The sequence below is a fragment of the Pituophis catenifer genome, unplaced genomic scaffold, assembly GCF_029215685.1.
Source record: "Pituophis catenifer annectens isolate HBS135680 unplaced genomic scaffold, rPitCat1.0.hap2 SCAF_2, whole genome shotgun sequence".
NCBI classification, from domain to species: domain Eukaryota; kingdom Metazoa; phylum Chordata; class Lepidosauria; order Squamata; family Colubridae; genus Pituophis; species Pituophis catenifer.
In genome coordinates this window covers 45043694-45058265 of record NW_027256882.1, presented here as the reverse complement: position 1 = coordinate 45058265, position 14572 = coordinate 45043694, and the positions used below count along the sequence as shown (strand labels likewise).

The window sequence follows — 14572 nt, the reverse complement described above, 5'->3', positions numbered from 1 at the left end:
TTTTCTTTCAGCATGATTGAATACGAATGATGATTTTGCTGTAACAGATAACAGCCAAGCTATAATTTCTCAAATCCTCCTTAGGTTCCTTTTTAAAAAAAATGGTGTTATATTGTTTCCCTGACAGTTTTCTGGCATTTCAAGAGATCCAAGTGTCAAGCCTCTTTATCACTAGTCCATTTTTTAGAATTTTCTAACCCTTTCGTATTCAAATGTGACTATATTTTAGTCTGTTCTCAATTTCCACTTGCATATATAATAAAGAGCATTGTGGTTGCTGTTCCTTATCAGTAACACAACATCATCTTGCATTGGATCATGAACCTCACTTAGGATTAATTTTGGAGTTGTTTCCTGTCTAATTGGTTCCAAGACCATCTCTTCTATGGCTGCAGTATTTAGAAATGGTTTTTGTCATCACATGAGCATGAATACTCAGTATACATAAGAATATCTGAAGTCCCCCTTCCAACTTCTCCATACACTTTCCTTATTTCTTTCACCTACCAACATCATTGTTTGGTACTTGGATCAGTTGAACAAAAGCATATCTTGGCAGATAATTTGTATGTGTAATCATATTTTATTAAACTTATAGGCCTGACCCTGGACGACTCAACAAAATTCAAAGAAATTTGTAGTCAGATATTGCTGGCATTAGATAGATATTAAGTTTTATTTATTAGCCAGATATTACAGATAGTCCTTGACTTACAACTATTTGTTCAGTGATCATCCAAAGTTACAATGGCACTGAATGGCATTTATGACTGGTCCTCAGAGTTTCAACTGTCCCAGCACCCTCATGATTGCATGTCTATGAGCTGGGCAGTTTGCAACCAATCCATACTTAACAACCAGTTGCAGCACTCTATAATCAGATGATCGCCATTTGCAATCTTTGCTGCCAGCTTCCCCAGAGACTCGGAAACTGAATTTTGATCACATGACCGTAAGGATGCTGCAACAGTCATGTGAAAAACTGTTGTCACAAGTCACTTTTTTTCAGTGCAGTTGTAACTTCAAATGGTCATTAAATGAATGGTTATAACTGTAGGACTAGTATTACAATTTGCTCTTATGGGCCTGTCTTCAAAGATGATTTGGAAGTTTCTGCTGGTCCAGAATGCAATGGCCTGAGAAATAATGGGTATAACTTGGCTCTCCTATGTAACATCATTACTTCAGGAGCTGCCATGATTGTCAATAGGGTCCTGGGTACAATTCAGGATGCTGATGTCACCTCTAAATCCCTTTATGGAATAGGCCTGGATATCTTTGGGACTGCCTTCTCTGGGAACAATCTGCCATTCTAATGAGATATAGCAGGGGAGACTTGCTATAGTCCTTGAACCCTAAGAAATAAAGAAAAAATGTAATGTTCTCTTTGTTGCTTAATGTATTTATGGATAAATATATAAGGAATGCTTGTGGTGATGATAAATTTGTGTTATTTATGGGGACGTGAATGCATCTGTTCCTCTGCATTCAAATGATACTGGGCTGGCTGAGGACCCAAACGTTTTGTAGCAAATGTAAAAAGTAAAATAATGAAAAGTATGGATATGAAATCAATGGATCAAAGTTGAAACACAGGTTTAACTAATGTAGGGAAATAGGTCCATTAAACCCAAGGGGGATTTTATACCTTCACAAAACAATGGATGGGATAGATTTTGCATATTGTATGTTATAGATTTTAAAAATGTAATATGAGCTGCATACACATTTTATACATTTGCAGAATGCATAAAATCCATAATGTATAATGCATGTTCAAAATGGCAAATGGACTGTATCCACTGAATCTGCTAAACCAAGGTCTGCTAATCTAAGGGTAGTTAGTTGTCTTTTGACAGGAAAAATAGAAATCAAGTACATGAATTTAAACACCTTGATAGAATGCTTATCAAAGGTGGAAAAGGAGATGAAGACATTTTAAAATGTGCAAAAGTTGACAGAAATATGAAGAAGAATATGAGATCTGTTGTGAGGAGTAAACATCTGTTGAAAGAAAATTCAGCCTATTTTATGAGGCCTCTATAAAGTATAGTCAAAGATCTTTGATGCATGAAGAAAAAATATTTTCACTAGAAAGTTGGGAACAACCTTAGGTAATAAATCATATGTGACCCTGGAACTGCCAAACTTGCCTGAAAATAAAAAATTCCTGGTTTAAAGAAGCAAAAACAGCTGTATAGAAAAGCAGGCTTCTATCCACTTTATTAAGTTGGATTTGTCAATTAAATCCGATGTGTCAGGAGAAACAGAAAACTGTTGAATATAAAAGTAATGAAGTACTTAAGTGTGCATTTTGTAGTAAAACAGAGTGGGATAAGAATGAATGATTAATGAATGTGGAATATCATGAAGAACTATACTGAAGCAATTGGATCATTTCCAGGATGTGAACATGAAGTAAAAGCAAATGACAAAACAAATATATGAACAATGAATGTATCTAGACTAGGTCTAAGACATTACTGCCACAAGTAAAGTCTAGTTAAGAAAACATGTTAGCAAATGAAACTTTAATAGAATGGAGGCAAAGACGCAAAGACATGGGGACGAATATTACTATAATTCTACTTAGTCTGGAAAAAAAGCCAAAACTTGTGGAAGCTAAATCAATGGCAAAAGAACAAAACAGAGACATTGTTGGAGTAATCTCACCAGTGTTCCTGAATTTTATCACCAAATATTAACTGCTGCAAACCCTCTATTGCCAGATATTTATACAATCAAGATAGATCAAAATGGACTATAGAAAAAGCCCATCTATATTTATTCAAGATAAATATAGACGGGCTTTTTCCACACCCCATTTTAGTGCTCTTCCTTCTGAAATGTTGGTGGTCAGATTTCATGAGACTCCTTATCCTTAGAAACTTTGCCCTTAACTAATGTTTAGTTAAGTACAGCAGTCCAATCATGACCTCTTGGATTTCCAAAACTCCTCGTGCAAAAAAAGTTAAGTTCTTGCCATAGCTTCCATATGCAATTCAAATAGAAGCTGCAAGTCCAGGAGAACCCCACCATCTCAAGTTGTAAACCAGTTGTATTGAAAGGGGTGTGACCCTGCCCAGAAACAAATACTGTACTTCTCTTGAGTCATAGTGTGTTTATAGTCACAGCCATTCAATCGTGTTAAGATTGATTTTCTGTAAATTTGTCTCTCCCTTCCAGACCATAACAACCTCCAGGCATAATAGTCATGCCAATGCATGACTACATCCAGCAACTGCATATAGACATGAAAAAGTAGGGATACATTTTTATTACTACCTCCCTCTATCTGCTTTCTTCAGTATTGTATTCAATGTTTCCATTAGAAGAGGAAAGCAAATCCTATTTCACCATGAATATAAACTTCACTGCATTCTAAATTTTAATGTTTCTTTGAATTTCTTAATATAACAAAAAGCAAAGAAACAATTACAGTACTCAGGAACAGAGGAACTTAATTGGAAATATTTTAAACCCAATATAAGAGGATACTCTGGATATCATTGTAATTTAGAACATTATCTAAGGGACTTTTATCTAACTGGTATTTGATAAACTAGAGACACCAAATTTGACAACATTAACTGAAGTCTTTGGTTTATATGACTGGCAACCCACTATCATTGTAAACAAAACTTTTTTTAAGTAGGGGAAGATTGCCTGCCTGCATGCCTGCCACTGTATTATGCACACAACACTTGCAATCTTTACTATATGGCCACATGTACTGCTACATTTCAGTACTGCAGTGTATAACTTCACTTGAATTTTAGACAAAGAATGAGCAATGGTGATTTTCTACTTCCTCAGGAAATCTTGGAAGTTTGTAAGTATTAAATATATCTATATGTAGCACAATTTTACCCAACTGTCAACTGGTTATCTTATCTAATATATTTTAAGAAGCAGATATCAAATATATTACCTTACTATTGATATAAGAATTTATCCACCACCCAAATTTCCAAAGCAGTTTAAAATTTTGACACACTTAGCATAGGAATAGATGGATAAATTAGGGAACAAAAAATACTCAAAGCTATCAACTTTGTAATAAAATGAGTACCCAAACAAACATTTACTATGTCAAAATAAACTAATCAGCTATAAAATATATAGCTGAGAGTTCAATTACAATGTTCAATAGTTACAAACTACATGACATGAACATTTACTTTTAACACACAATAACAAGGATATAATCATAACATAATTACAGTAGAGAGCTCCAGCAAAGTCAATGTTTCATCCTACTTCTGGGATTTGGGGAGAAGAAATATAATTGCCATTTTAGATATGATTTATGACTACAATGAAAAAAATTAAAATGCATCTGCTTAGAATGCTATCACTTGAAGGATAAAGAGGGGCATATATTGTAACTAAAGGAACACAGGTGAAAAAGAAAAGCACAGAGAACACCACCATATTTATATTATTGCTTTTGATTAAAATATATTTTTAAAAAGGTTTATTGCTCTTATACCATAGAATCATAGAGTGACAATGTTGTATTTCATAATTCAATTATACATACTCTATACTCCCTAAAACAGTAGAACATGGCAAACATATTTTTTTCAACTGTGAAATCTCATGGAGGCAAACCTGTTTTGTCCTCAGTATAATAGTTGCTGTAAAAACTCTGGAGAGCATCTACCAAGAGATTTTAGAAAGATTTCCAAGAACCCTTTAAAAAAAGCAATGCTCTCTGGCTTTTGGACTATCTCCCATCATGCTTGACAAAATATATCAAATTCCAAAGAAAATAAAAGCAGACTAAACACTGCTCAGAATTTATCATGTGCCAAAGATAACCAAGATTATATTATTTTGTCAGTAAAAGGACTACCTTATCCTTTGCACACAAGGACTGTAGTACTACCAAAAGAAATTATGCTTTCCAATCAATTCTCCTTTGAAATTACATTTTTTTTCCATAATGCACATTTGTACTCCTCAAAATGTTGCTTAGCTCCAATTTCCAGCACAAAAATGGTTAAAGATTACTGTACTTCATCAAATATCTGCATCCCACTTGACTCAGCTTCTTATCATAAAGGAGTTATAATCCAGTCTGGCCAGTTAGCATTCTTTTTCCATATTTTAATCCGCTTTTCAATAATCCTGTAATCACTAAGACTTATGCTCAATTCAATAGACAACTTACCTGTATAACAATATAGCAAACATAGTAAGGTATATTTTATTCATTTTATTCTTGTACTGTGACATTTAATATAGCAACAACATGGGTTTTCTGGCTATTTTAATGACTTTTCACAAAAAGCTATGTCAAATTAAAATAAAACACTGAATTATGTTAAAATGCCTTAAAACTAAAGGAAATTCTGCATAATCACCATTAAGTGTTTCAGCAGCTTATTCCAACAATTTTTGGTCAAAACTGTTCTATTTCAATGAATCTTCCTTCCAACAAGTATGTTCTGAATCACTGCCTTAACATGGTTAACAGACAGAATTTTTTAATTACAGTACACCAACTGCTGCTGTTTACACTATCAGATTTACCATTTTACTCCAACCACTCTATGTTGTTATTTTAACAGTTACTAGGAAACTCTGTATTTTTGCTTTCTTTTCCAAATTGGCCTTTCCTTAACAAATTAAAACTGAGGCATGCTCTATAAATGCAGGTGCTTTTCTAGCAATGTTTAATTTAATGGATATAACTCTTTAAAGGCTCACAGCAAAGTTTTAATGTACCATACATAAATACTTTACAAAGTATCTAGGAAAACATTCTGATTTATATCCTACATTATCTCAATGGATTTGAAGCTACTTAACTACTAAGGTTCTAAGTTATGATTTTAATAACTGATCTAACTTTTTCTGTACATCTTAATTATTTCAATTAGTCACTCATTCATACTGATAAAGGTAACTATTTCTGAATTCAGAATATTAATTAGTTAATTATAAGTCTGGTTTGGAGGTAAAAGCACAATCCAGACCCACTAAATAGATCTACATTTGAAAAAGAGTATCATGGTTTTTCCAAATTTAACAGCAAGGTTTAATTTAATATTCATTTTATTTAATATTTGCCATGCCTAGTAAGACTTGACACTATTTAATTAATCTGCATTTTTTAAATTTTGTGTAAATCATGGTATATATTAAATGTTGCATTAATTTCAGGTCTTCAGAAATGACATTTTTCTACAAAAAGCCCTACCAATATTTTACCACCTAGAAAGTGAAGAATTTCCCCATAATGCACAGCATTCCATTTCTGTTCATTTTTGCTCTCCCTAGCAACAGCCTGATACACACTGTACAAAAACAGCTTTTTAACTGGGTCTTTCCTACTTCCCATCTCAGGAAAAGTATCTCATTAGCATCATAACCATTTTAGTTACAAAGATACAATTCAGAATACCCATTTCTCTGAAAACTTCCTCTTCCCTGATTGTTATCATATGCTAAACTTAGAAACATGTTAACTCATTTATATACAGTACATAGCACATAACTTACCAACCAGGGAAAAGAGATCAGAAAGCTGTAAGCATCAACTGAACTAACCTCTCGATTAACGGTTAAAAGTTAGACACTATTCTATCACTAAGGTTTTCAAATAGCACCTTCACTTTTGACACTTACAAAAATAGAATGTTGTGTCTGACAACACTGATATCACTTAATTCTAAGATTCCCTAAATGTTCCCCAAGGGTGGTGAACTAAATAATGGAATCCTGATACAATATGGCATATTCTCCTCAAATTTCTGGTCCCTGTACTCAGAATATTTTTAACGGCTTGCTTTGTGGATTAGCTACTTACACTATGTTCCAATTATGAGATAATTAATCCACACTTTGGCAAGCTCCTTTGGACAATTTTGAACATGAAGTAACCCAATTTTGAACCAAGAATATGCAAATAGCTATTTAGAAATGAGTTTTCAAAATATTTTTCATTGCTTACCATGAAGCATAAAATATGCTGTAAATAAAATAATGAGACAATACAGGAAACATTCTCTAAATATTCTTTTAAATGGAGGACTGAAAAAAAGTGGATAAGATGTAAAAAGCTGCTGCGTTCAAGAAAAAACATGGTAGAATATGGACAGATTCTTGAAGAATCTTCAAGAAATTCCTTTACTAAGAAGGGGGAGGGGATATCATTCAAGATACGATCTTTTTCCAATCTTTCTCTCCCTCCCTCTTAGCATATACTATTTTAAAACAAACTACTATTCATAAATTGTTGTGTTCCAATCTTAGGAGGCTCTCTCTATTCTCTTCTCAATACAACTGATCACACACATCCCCACCCCCCCAAAAAAACCTGGACACTGAAAAGGCTGCCCCTATTCTTAAAATCACAAGGAACAGTATATTTAATCCACCTTCAGGCCTCCCCTCCCTTTCTCTCTCTCTAATCAAGGAATACCTTAGAAGCTGTTTGGTTTGTTTTTTTTTCCCAAGCTGGCTCCCTTTTTAAAAAAAAATAATGGAGAAGGAAAGACTTTTCATTCAAAGAGTCACCTCCACACCTGGAGCAATAGTCGCCCAGGCATATTGAAGCGAGGCAGGAGTGTAAAGTAACATTTTGAAAAGATCCAGTTATCGTTTTCTTTTCCACGTCAAAACGAACGAGGGGAGGCAAAGAAGCAAAAACACACTAAAAAGGGTGTCTTTTATTTTCCCACATAAGGTCACACCTACTTTTCCGCATTCAAAGAATAACCACCACCAGCACCACCAGCACCCAATACCCGCAAACAATGTTCTGGGCATTGCTATATTAACCTGGTAAATTTATACCCTGCCTCTCTCTCCCACCCTCCCCACCGTTGCTTTGAGGGAGGCAGGGCAGGATTTCACACAGCGAAGAGCTCTCTCTCTCTCTCTCTTTCTCTCTCTTCTCCGCTCTCCACCGTTCGCACGGCATGTTGGAAGTACCCGCCCGGGGGCTCCCCCATCCTAACACCGAGAGCCGCCGGAGCTAGTGGAGAGCGAGAGAAACCCGAGAGAGAGAGAGGGGGGGGGGGAAAAGCCCTCCGCACGTGAGGATCTTCGGATTCCACAACCCCCCCCCCGCCAGGAAAAAGGGGAGAAAAGGTTGCGCAGCGCGTGGCGAGAGAGACACCCCCCCACCCCAGCGGGGGGGGCTCCCCTCCCTTCCCCCCTCCCCTCCGCAACTCACGCTCGAAGTCGGAGTCTGAGTCCTCCTCGGCCGCCGCTTCCCTCCTCGTCTCTTCGCCGTTTGACTCGGTCTGCATAGGCTCCCCGTCGAAGATGACTCCTTTGCCCCTGGCGGCCGCCTCCTCGCGCAGCTGCTGGTCGCGGGAATCCCTCAGGCGACCGAAGTAATCGGCGGCGAAGTCGAGGAGATCCGGCGGCCGACGCCGCAACACCTCCACGGTGTAGCCCTGCAGCAGCTCCGACAAACCCTGCGGGATCTCGATACTCATTTTCGCGAGCTCCCAACGAATTCAAGTCAGGGGAACGGAACAGCGAAGTCGCCCTAAGTGCCAACCGTCGTCGCCGCCGCCTTCCCCCACCCCCCACCACCCCTGAGCTTCCGAAATGGGGGCCGGCGCCGGGGTCTCCCACCGCGGTTCACTCCCCTTCTCGAGCCCTTTTCCCCCCCCTCAGCGCCAAGGGAGCCGCGCTCGCGCCGCCGCCTGACACGCGAGAAAGAAAGGGACTGAGGGTGGGGGGAGGAGGGGGGCGGGGCGGCAGGGAGGGAGGGAGGGACTGGGACGGAAGCGCACAACGCGCTACGCGCTCCAAGCAGGAAACGGCCAACAGCGCGAGCGAAGGCGAGGTGGGGGGGTGGGGAGAAAAAGGGGGCGGCGGCGGCGGCGCCCGAGGTGGGAGGCGTGAATTAGGTGGAGGGGAAAAAAAAATGGGTGGAATCACTTGCGTCACAATACCGAAGAAGGGGCGCGCGAATGGAACGCGTTTAAAGGAGTAACTGTAATATGGAAGGGTGGGCGATGTCGACGTCGCGCGTGCGCAGAGCAAGGCCGGGTTTCAGGTGGGAGAACCCGCGTTTTGGTACTGTTAATTCCTTCGCGGGTTCTTAGCCGGCTGTGGGAAGGAAAGGGTTGGTTGGGTTGCGGTGATTAAAAAAAAAAAAAAAGGGGGGGGGTTGTTTGCGATGATGTTGTGCTTCGGGTTGACATCGGTTCGTTGTCTTCCCGATGATTGGAAAATACGCGACGACTCTTCTTTAGTAACTTTCCCAAAATCCGTAAATTGCCCACCTCAAAATTGTTCAGAAATTGCCCCTCGGCTCCACAATGAACCACCAACTAACTATCCAGCTGCTTTTACTTAAAGGCAGCCGTTTGAAAAATGTGAATTAAGTTTGTCAACGTGCAAATGTAAACATTTTTCCAAAGCGGATCTTTTTTTTTTAGTTTTCTTGATTTTCAAAACTTCTGGATTTTTTTTTTAAAAAAATCATGTTTTGGTTGTGGCGGCATTACATTATTAGCCATTTTTTGATGTATGGGAGAGAGAGGCGTTATATTTAGTAAAAGAAATAAAGATTTTATCTTGCTATTTCATCAGTGTTAGCTCAGGTAGTGGAATAATTGGCAAGTATTATGTCAGCTCTTCCTTTATCACTTCTGTAAACAAAAGTTATTATCCCCATCTAGCCCTCCTATTTTACTAATACAAGAGGTCCCTAAAATGTGCTTCCTGGTGGACAAAAAAATTTAAACTAAATCCCTACCACCCTGCTTCTTACAAAAGGTAGAGATGCTGCTCTGAATATGGACTAGATGCCTTCAGCTTTTTTTCTTAAACAGAAGGAAAGCAAGCACCAAATTGTGGAAGTGGCACCAAATATCCAGAGAAGTGTGAGACTCCAATTGGGTGTATACAAGTTGAGGCTTCACAACTACGGTATATGGCAGGATGCTTTAATCTGGATTCTTGTACTGAGTATGGAATTGGCCTCAATGACTTAAATGTTGTAGCCACTAGGATTTGGACTGTAGGGTCATGAGTCTTATGGGCCAACAAGCATTTATATTTAATCACTTGCATATCTCATTCATTTGTGATATATGAGGTTATGAACAACAATGAGCTGTTCATAACTTTAGATTTAGCAAGAGCCTAAAACCTCAATTTCAGCCTTGGTGATGTAACAATATTGGGTTGAGTGATATCACAAAAACCCTCATGAGATCACATGCTTCCCAAGTGATAGTTTTTCTTTCTGTGATAGGAAATTTTAATTTCTCTATTAAACCACTAACTTTTTCATCCATCTTTCCTTCTGCTACACTTTTGCATATTTATCTAAAAATGTGTTTTCACTCTCAACATTATACCTGAATATTATTTATGCAACATTATCACATAGCAATGTTAAACTGCTCAGAAAACTATCCTATCAGTCAACTGCTTCTGATTTGCATATATGTTACATATAAAATATTTAATTTTATCAGTATTGAGATTTTCTCTCTGTTCCTTTTATTCCTTTTGTGTCATGTCTTTCAGATTGAGAGTTTCCATGCAAAAATTATCAGTAAGTCATTTAAGAAATCTTTTGGCCTAAAACACTTTAAAATAATAAAACAATAAATGTATTCCTCTGGTATGCTGTTCAGCAAGCCAGCTGAGCCTCACGTGCTGCATTAGAGAAAGACTCCAAGTCATAGATGGAGCACTAAAGCAAAATATGTCCATCAACCTGTATATCCATTTGGCTGTCAGGCCATTCAATTTACACTTAGTTTGTCAAATGTTTGTTGAAACAAAGGCATATTGTGTCCCCAGCATTCCTAATATGTGCAATCTGACCAAAAAATAAGTTTGGTCTAGCAGGATTTGTACATGGCTGGATAATTATAGCATTTGTTTCATGTTGTTTATAGACTGATCTATGATGTGCTCTGGAATCTTCTCAGGATCAACGTCAGACTTTTTGGTTCCCTGGATTTTTCCTTTTTGGAAGGTCAGAAGTAACATTTGTTGGTCATTTGGTACTTCACTGAAGGATTTCTGAAGGATAATATATAAGTGCTTTGCCAGAAACTGTCGTTCAGCTAGTTTCTAAGTATACAATTTATCAGATCTTAGAAATTTAAACTCAAAGTAAGGAGGTATTCCCTGACCAAAAGTTTATTAACTTCAAACTTAAATTCTATCCCTTCATCCTGTTTTCCTAGTGAAAGGGTTTTGATCTGTTTTTAGACTGAATAAGAGTTGGATAGCTCTGGCTTTTCTTTATTACCTATCAGCATTTAGCCTTCTCTGCTGAGCAGTTGGGTATGCTCGTTCTTTATGTTTTGAACATAACTAAAAAAAAATTGTATCTCTTGCTACTTTCAGCTCATTCTAAGCATTCATTTTCCTAACACCAGCTCTATAGTTCTAGGTTATCCATACGTCACCCCTTTGAAGTAGTCCAGGCAGGAAATACAAACCATGAGTATCAACCCTATCTTTATTGTCAGATTAAAGTGATAAAATATGCAAGTCTGAAAGCACTTTTACTTTCCAGAAAATTAGGAAGCGTCCCTTCTGAGATACTTCCCATGCGCCTTTTGCTTCTGTGGGCTGAGATGCCTTTGTGAAGTCTTTGGTGCTCCCTGAGCTTGGTTGTTTTCTTGCAAACATTGTATTACTCAACTAGATAGCATCAGTGCTAGAAGGCACCTTTTGCATGATGGTTGTCCAGTTTGCAGCTCTTCCTTCTGACTTTCAAGTCATTCCCACGTATAATACTCTTCCATTTGTGTCCTGTCCCTAATGGATGAAATTTCTAACAAATACAGTTAACATGAGAGATTTAAATTGTGAAACAAAGATGCAGCATGTACAGGAACAAAAGAAAAAGAAATGAAAGTTACATTTGTTGAAGATTATTATAAGAAACGCTCACTATATTTTCCTCATGCACAAAAAGTATATTAGTTGTTTACTCAAGCAGTTAATGTCTTTGAAAATGAACTTTGCAAGTATGTTATGAATGCAGTGCATTTTCCCTACAAGTGAAACCTTGTTCACTGATTAGAGAAACAGCTATATGTCTGCAAAATCCATGCTTTGACTTTGGGCCCCTTTTGAAGCACAAGGTACAGCTGGCTACACACACACAAAATAAAGTTTAGTACTTTTAAATCAGAACACAGTACTTGGCAGATAGATAAGCACTTGACACTTGTCTATTCTTAAAACCCAGAAGCATCAGTAACATATAGGCTTTTGATTTGATGACGCCATTGTATGTTGTCGGTATAAATACGTCTGTGTTGCTCTTGGTATGACAAAAGGAAGAAAAAAGCAATGGTTATTTGAGTTGTTAAGTTCTACTCAAAACTATGACCTTGGCTGAGCTTGTCAGTTACAGCATATTTATTATTCCCTTATCAAGAGGTCCCATCAATATTCCCAAATCCTTCTCATTTTCTGGAAACAAATATTTCTTAACTGTTTAACACAGAGAGTTAACTGAACATCAGATCATGCCCCCAGCACATAAATCTGGTTAAGTCTGAACTGAATTTACTTCAAAGGGAGAAAACCCTGTACATCTTCCTCAAAAAAGAAAGATCAGATGGGGGGAAATCACATTCTGTAACATGTTTTTAGCAAAATGAAGATGACTCTTCCATTTTAAATTATTTGAAGAAAAATTTACAATAACTTTTAGGCAAATATTTTGTCTCGGGTGGTGTCACTGCCTCTGTCATTATGTTCTCTTGCACTAGGACATTAGTAGCTCTGTAATGTATTTTTTTTAAAAAATGGCTTTGCTCTTGTGATCTCATGGAACATTTATAAATACGGCAGGGGAATATGGGTTCAGGGGTCAATGTAATATCCAAAGGGAGTACATTTCCTTTCTGAGGGAAAGTAAACCCTCAGGTTATTAGTTAGTCCACAGTTGTCAAAGAGAGTAAGCCTAAAGACAACCTCGCTCTCAGAGAAAGTGAGCAGGATCTGGGAATTTTTAATTCAGAATAAAACATCCTAAGAGTTTAGGGTACCAAACTCGCCATGTCACATTGCCATCACATGACGTATCATTATGTCTTTTCCCTCCATGGAGCTGAGGTGGGCTTGGCCTGCGCGTGATGCATCCAGCCTGCAGGCCGCCAGTTTGACACTCCTGGTTTAAGGTAAACATTTTTTGTCAGTTACATCAGATTAACAGAAGCAAAATTTTGTTTGTTGGGTGGAATTTCATGACTTAACTGTTAACTAGAATCTACTGTTTACAAACCAACATTTTTTTGCAACTTACAGCTTTTCCCTATTTGCATCTACCCATGTTTCCCCAAAAATAAGACCTTGTCTTATTTTCTTCTGGGCCCCAAAATAAGTACTAGGGCTTATTTTCAGGAGGGGTCTTATTTTTTTTCCATGTACAGGAAGCCCACTTCTGCTTGTGGTGGGGCAGGACACTGCGTGGCTCATCAGTGCCGCCACTGCAAGGCAGGGTGGATGGAGCTGCCCCATGCACCCAGCAGCGGCTGATCTCAAAGCCCCCGCAGCCAGGCCACCCTTGCCCTGACCACTGCCTTGCCTCGTGGCGATGGCTCCACTAGCTCCGTCCAGGACCCCGCATGGCCGTCAGCCCACTTCTGCTTACTCTCAGCCGCAACAGAACTGGAGGCCAAGTGATGTGCCAGTGCTGGGCCACGATGTGAGGTTGGGAGGTGGAGCTGCCCCATGCGCCCTGCACTGACTTACCTCAGGGGCCCCGCAGCCAGGCCATCCATGCCCTGACACCTGTCTTGCTGCGGCACCAGCATACCGTTCAGCCTCTTGCTCTGTTGCAGCCACAAGCAAGTGAAAGAAGTGGGCCAGAGGCCATGTGGGCTCTTGCTGCACATGGATGCCTGTGCTGCCGCCACAAGGCAGGTGTTGGAGCATGGATGACCTGGCTGCAGGGGCCCTGAGATAAGCTGGTGGTGGGCGGATAAGGCAGCTCCACCACCACCCCACCTCACCTCATGGCCGTAGCACCATGAGCAACCAGATGGAATGGGTGAGTGGCCACCTGTACAAAATCTTAAATAGGGCTTATTTTGGGGGTGGGGCTTATATTAGGCAGATGTAAAAAAAACATGCTAGGGCTTATTTCTGAGATAGGTTTTATTTTCAGGGAAACGGGTAATAGGTGGTTTTTTTTGCCACGTTCCATGATTTAATTTTCACCTTGTCCCTAGACCAAGACTGAGACAGCCTTAAATATTGCTTAAATATTGCTTAAATAAGGCTATTGCTTAACGCATTGTAAGCCGCCCTGGGTCTTCAGAGAAGGGCAGCATATAAATCAAAAAATTTTTTAAAAATCCTCAGCTGTATCACTGTTAAAATAGTGTTTTTCCCCTTCATCTGACAAGATCCAGTTGCAAAGTATACGAAACCTTCCATTCTGGCATCCATAATGTTGGAGGGCAAAGTTGAATGTTGAGTACCCTGCTTCCCCGAAAATAAGACCTCCCCGGATAATAAGCCCAATCGAGCTTTTGAGCGCATGCGCTAAAATAAGCCCTCCCCCAAAATATTTAAGCGCATGAGCAGCCAGTCCCCACCATTTCCTCGGGTT

General features: G+C 38.9%; 1 protein-coding gene across 1 annotated transcript in view; it reads right to left on the bottom strand.

Moving 5' to 3' along the window:
* Positions 1–8520, bottom strand: part of PRKAR2A (protein kinase cAMP-dependent type II regulatory subunit alpha) — a 71104-nt gene extending 62584 nt beyond the window's left edge. Inside the window, exon 1 of the mRNA XM_070936809.1 lies at positions 8189–8520. Within this exon, the coding sequence (XP_070792910.1) occupies positions 8189–8456 (268 nt within the window). The 5' untranslated portion in view covers positions 8457–8520. The remainder of the gene's footprint in view (positions 1–8188) is intronic.
* Positions 8521–14572: the final 6052 nt, after the last annotated feature.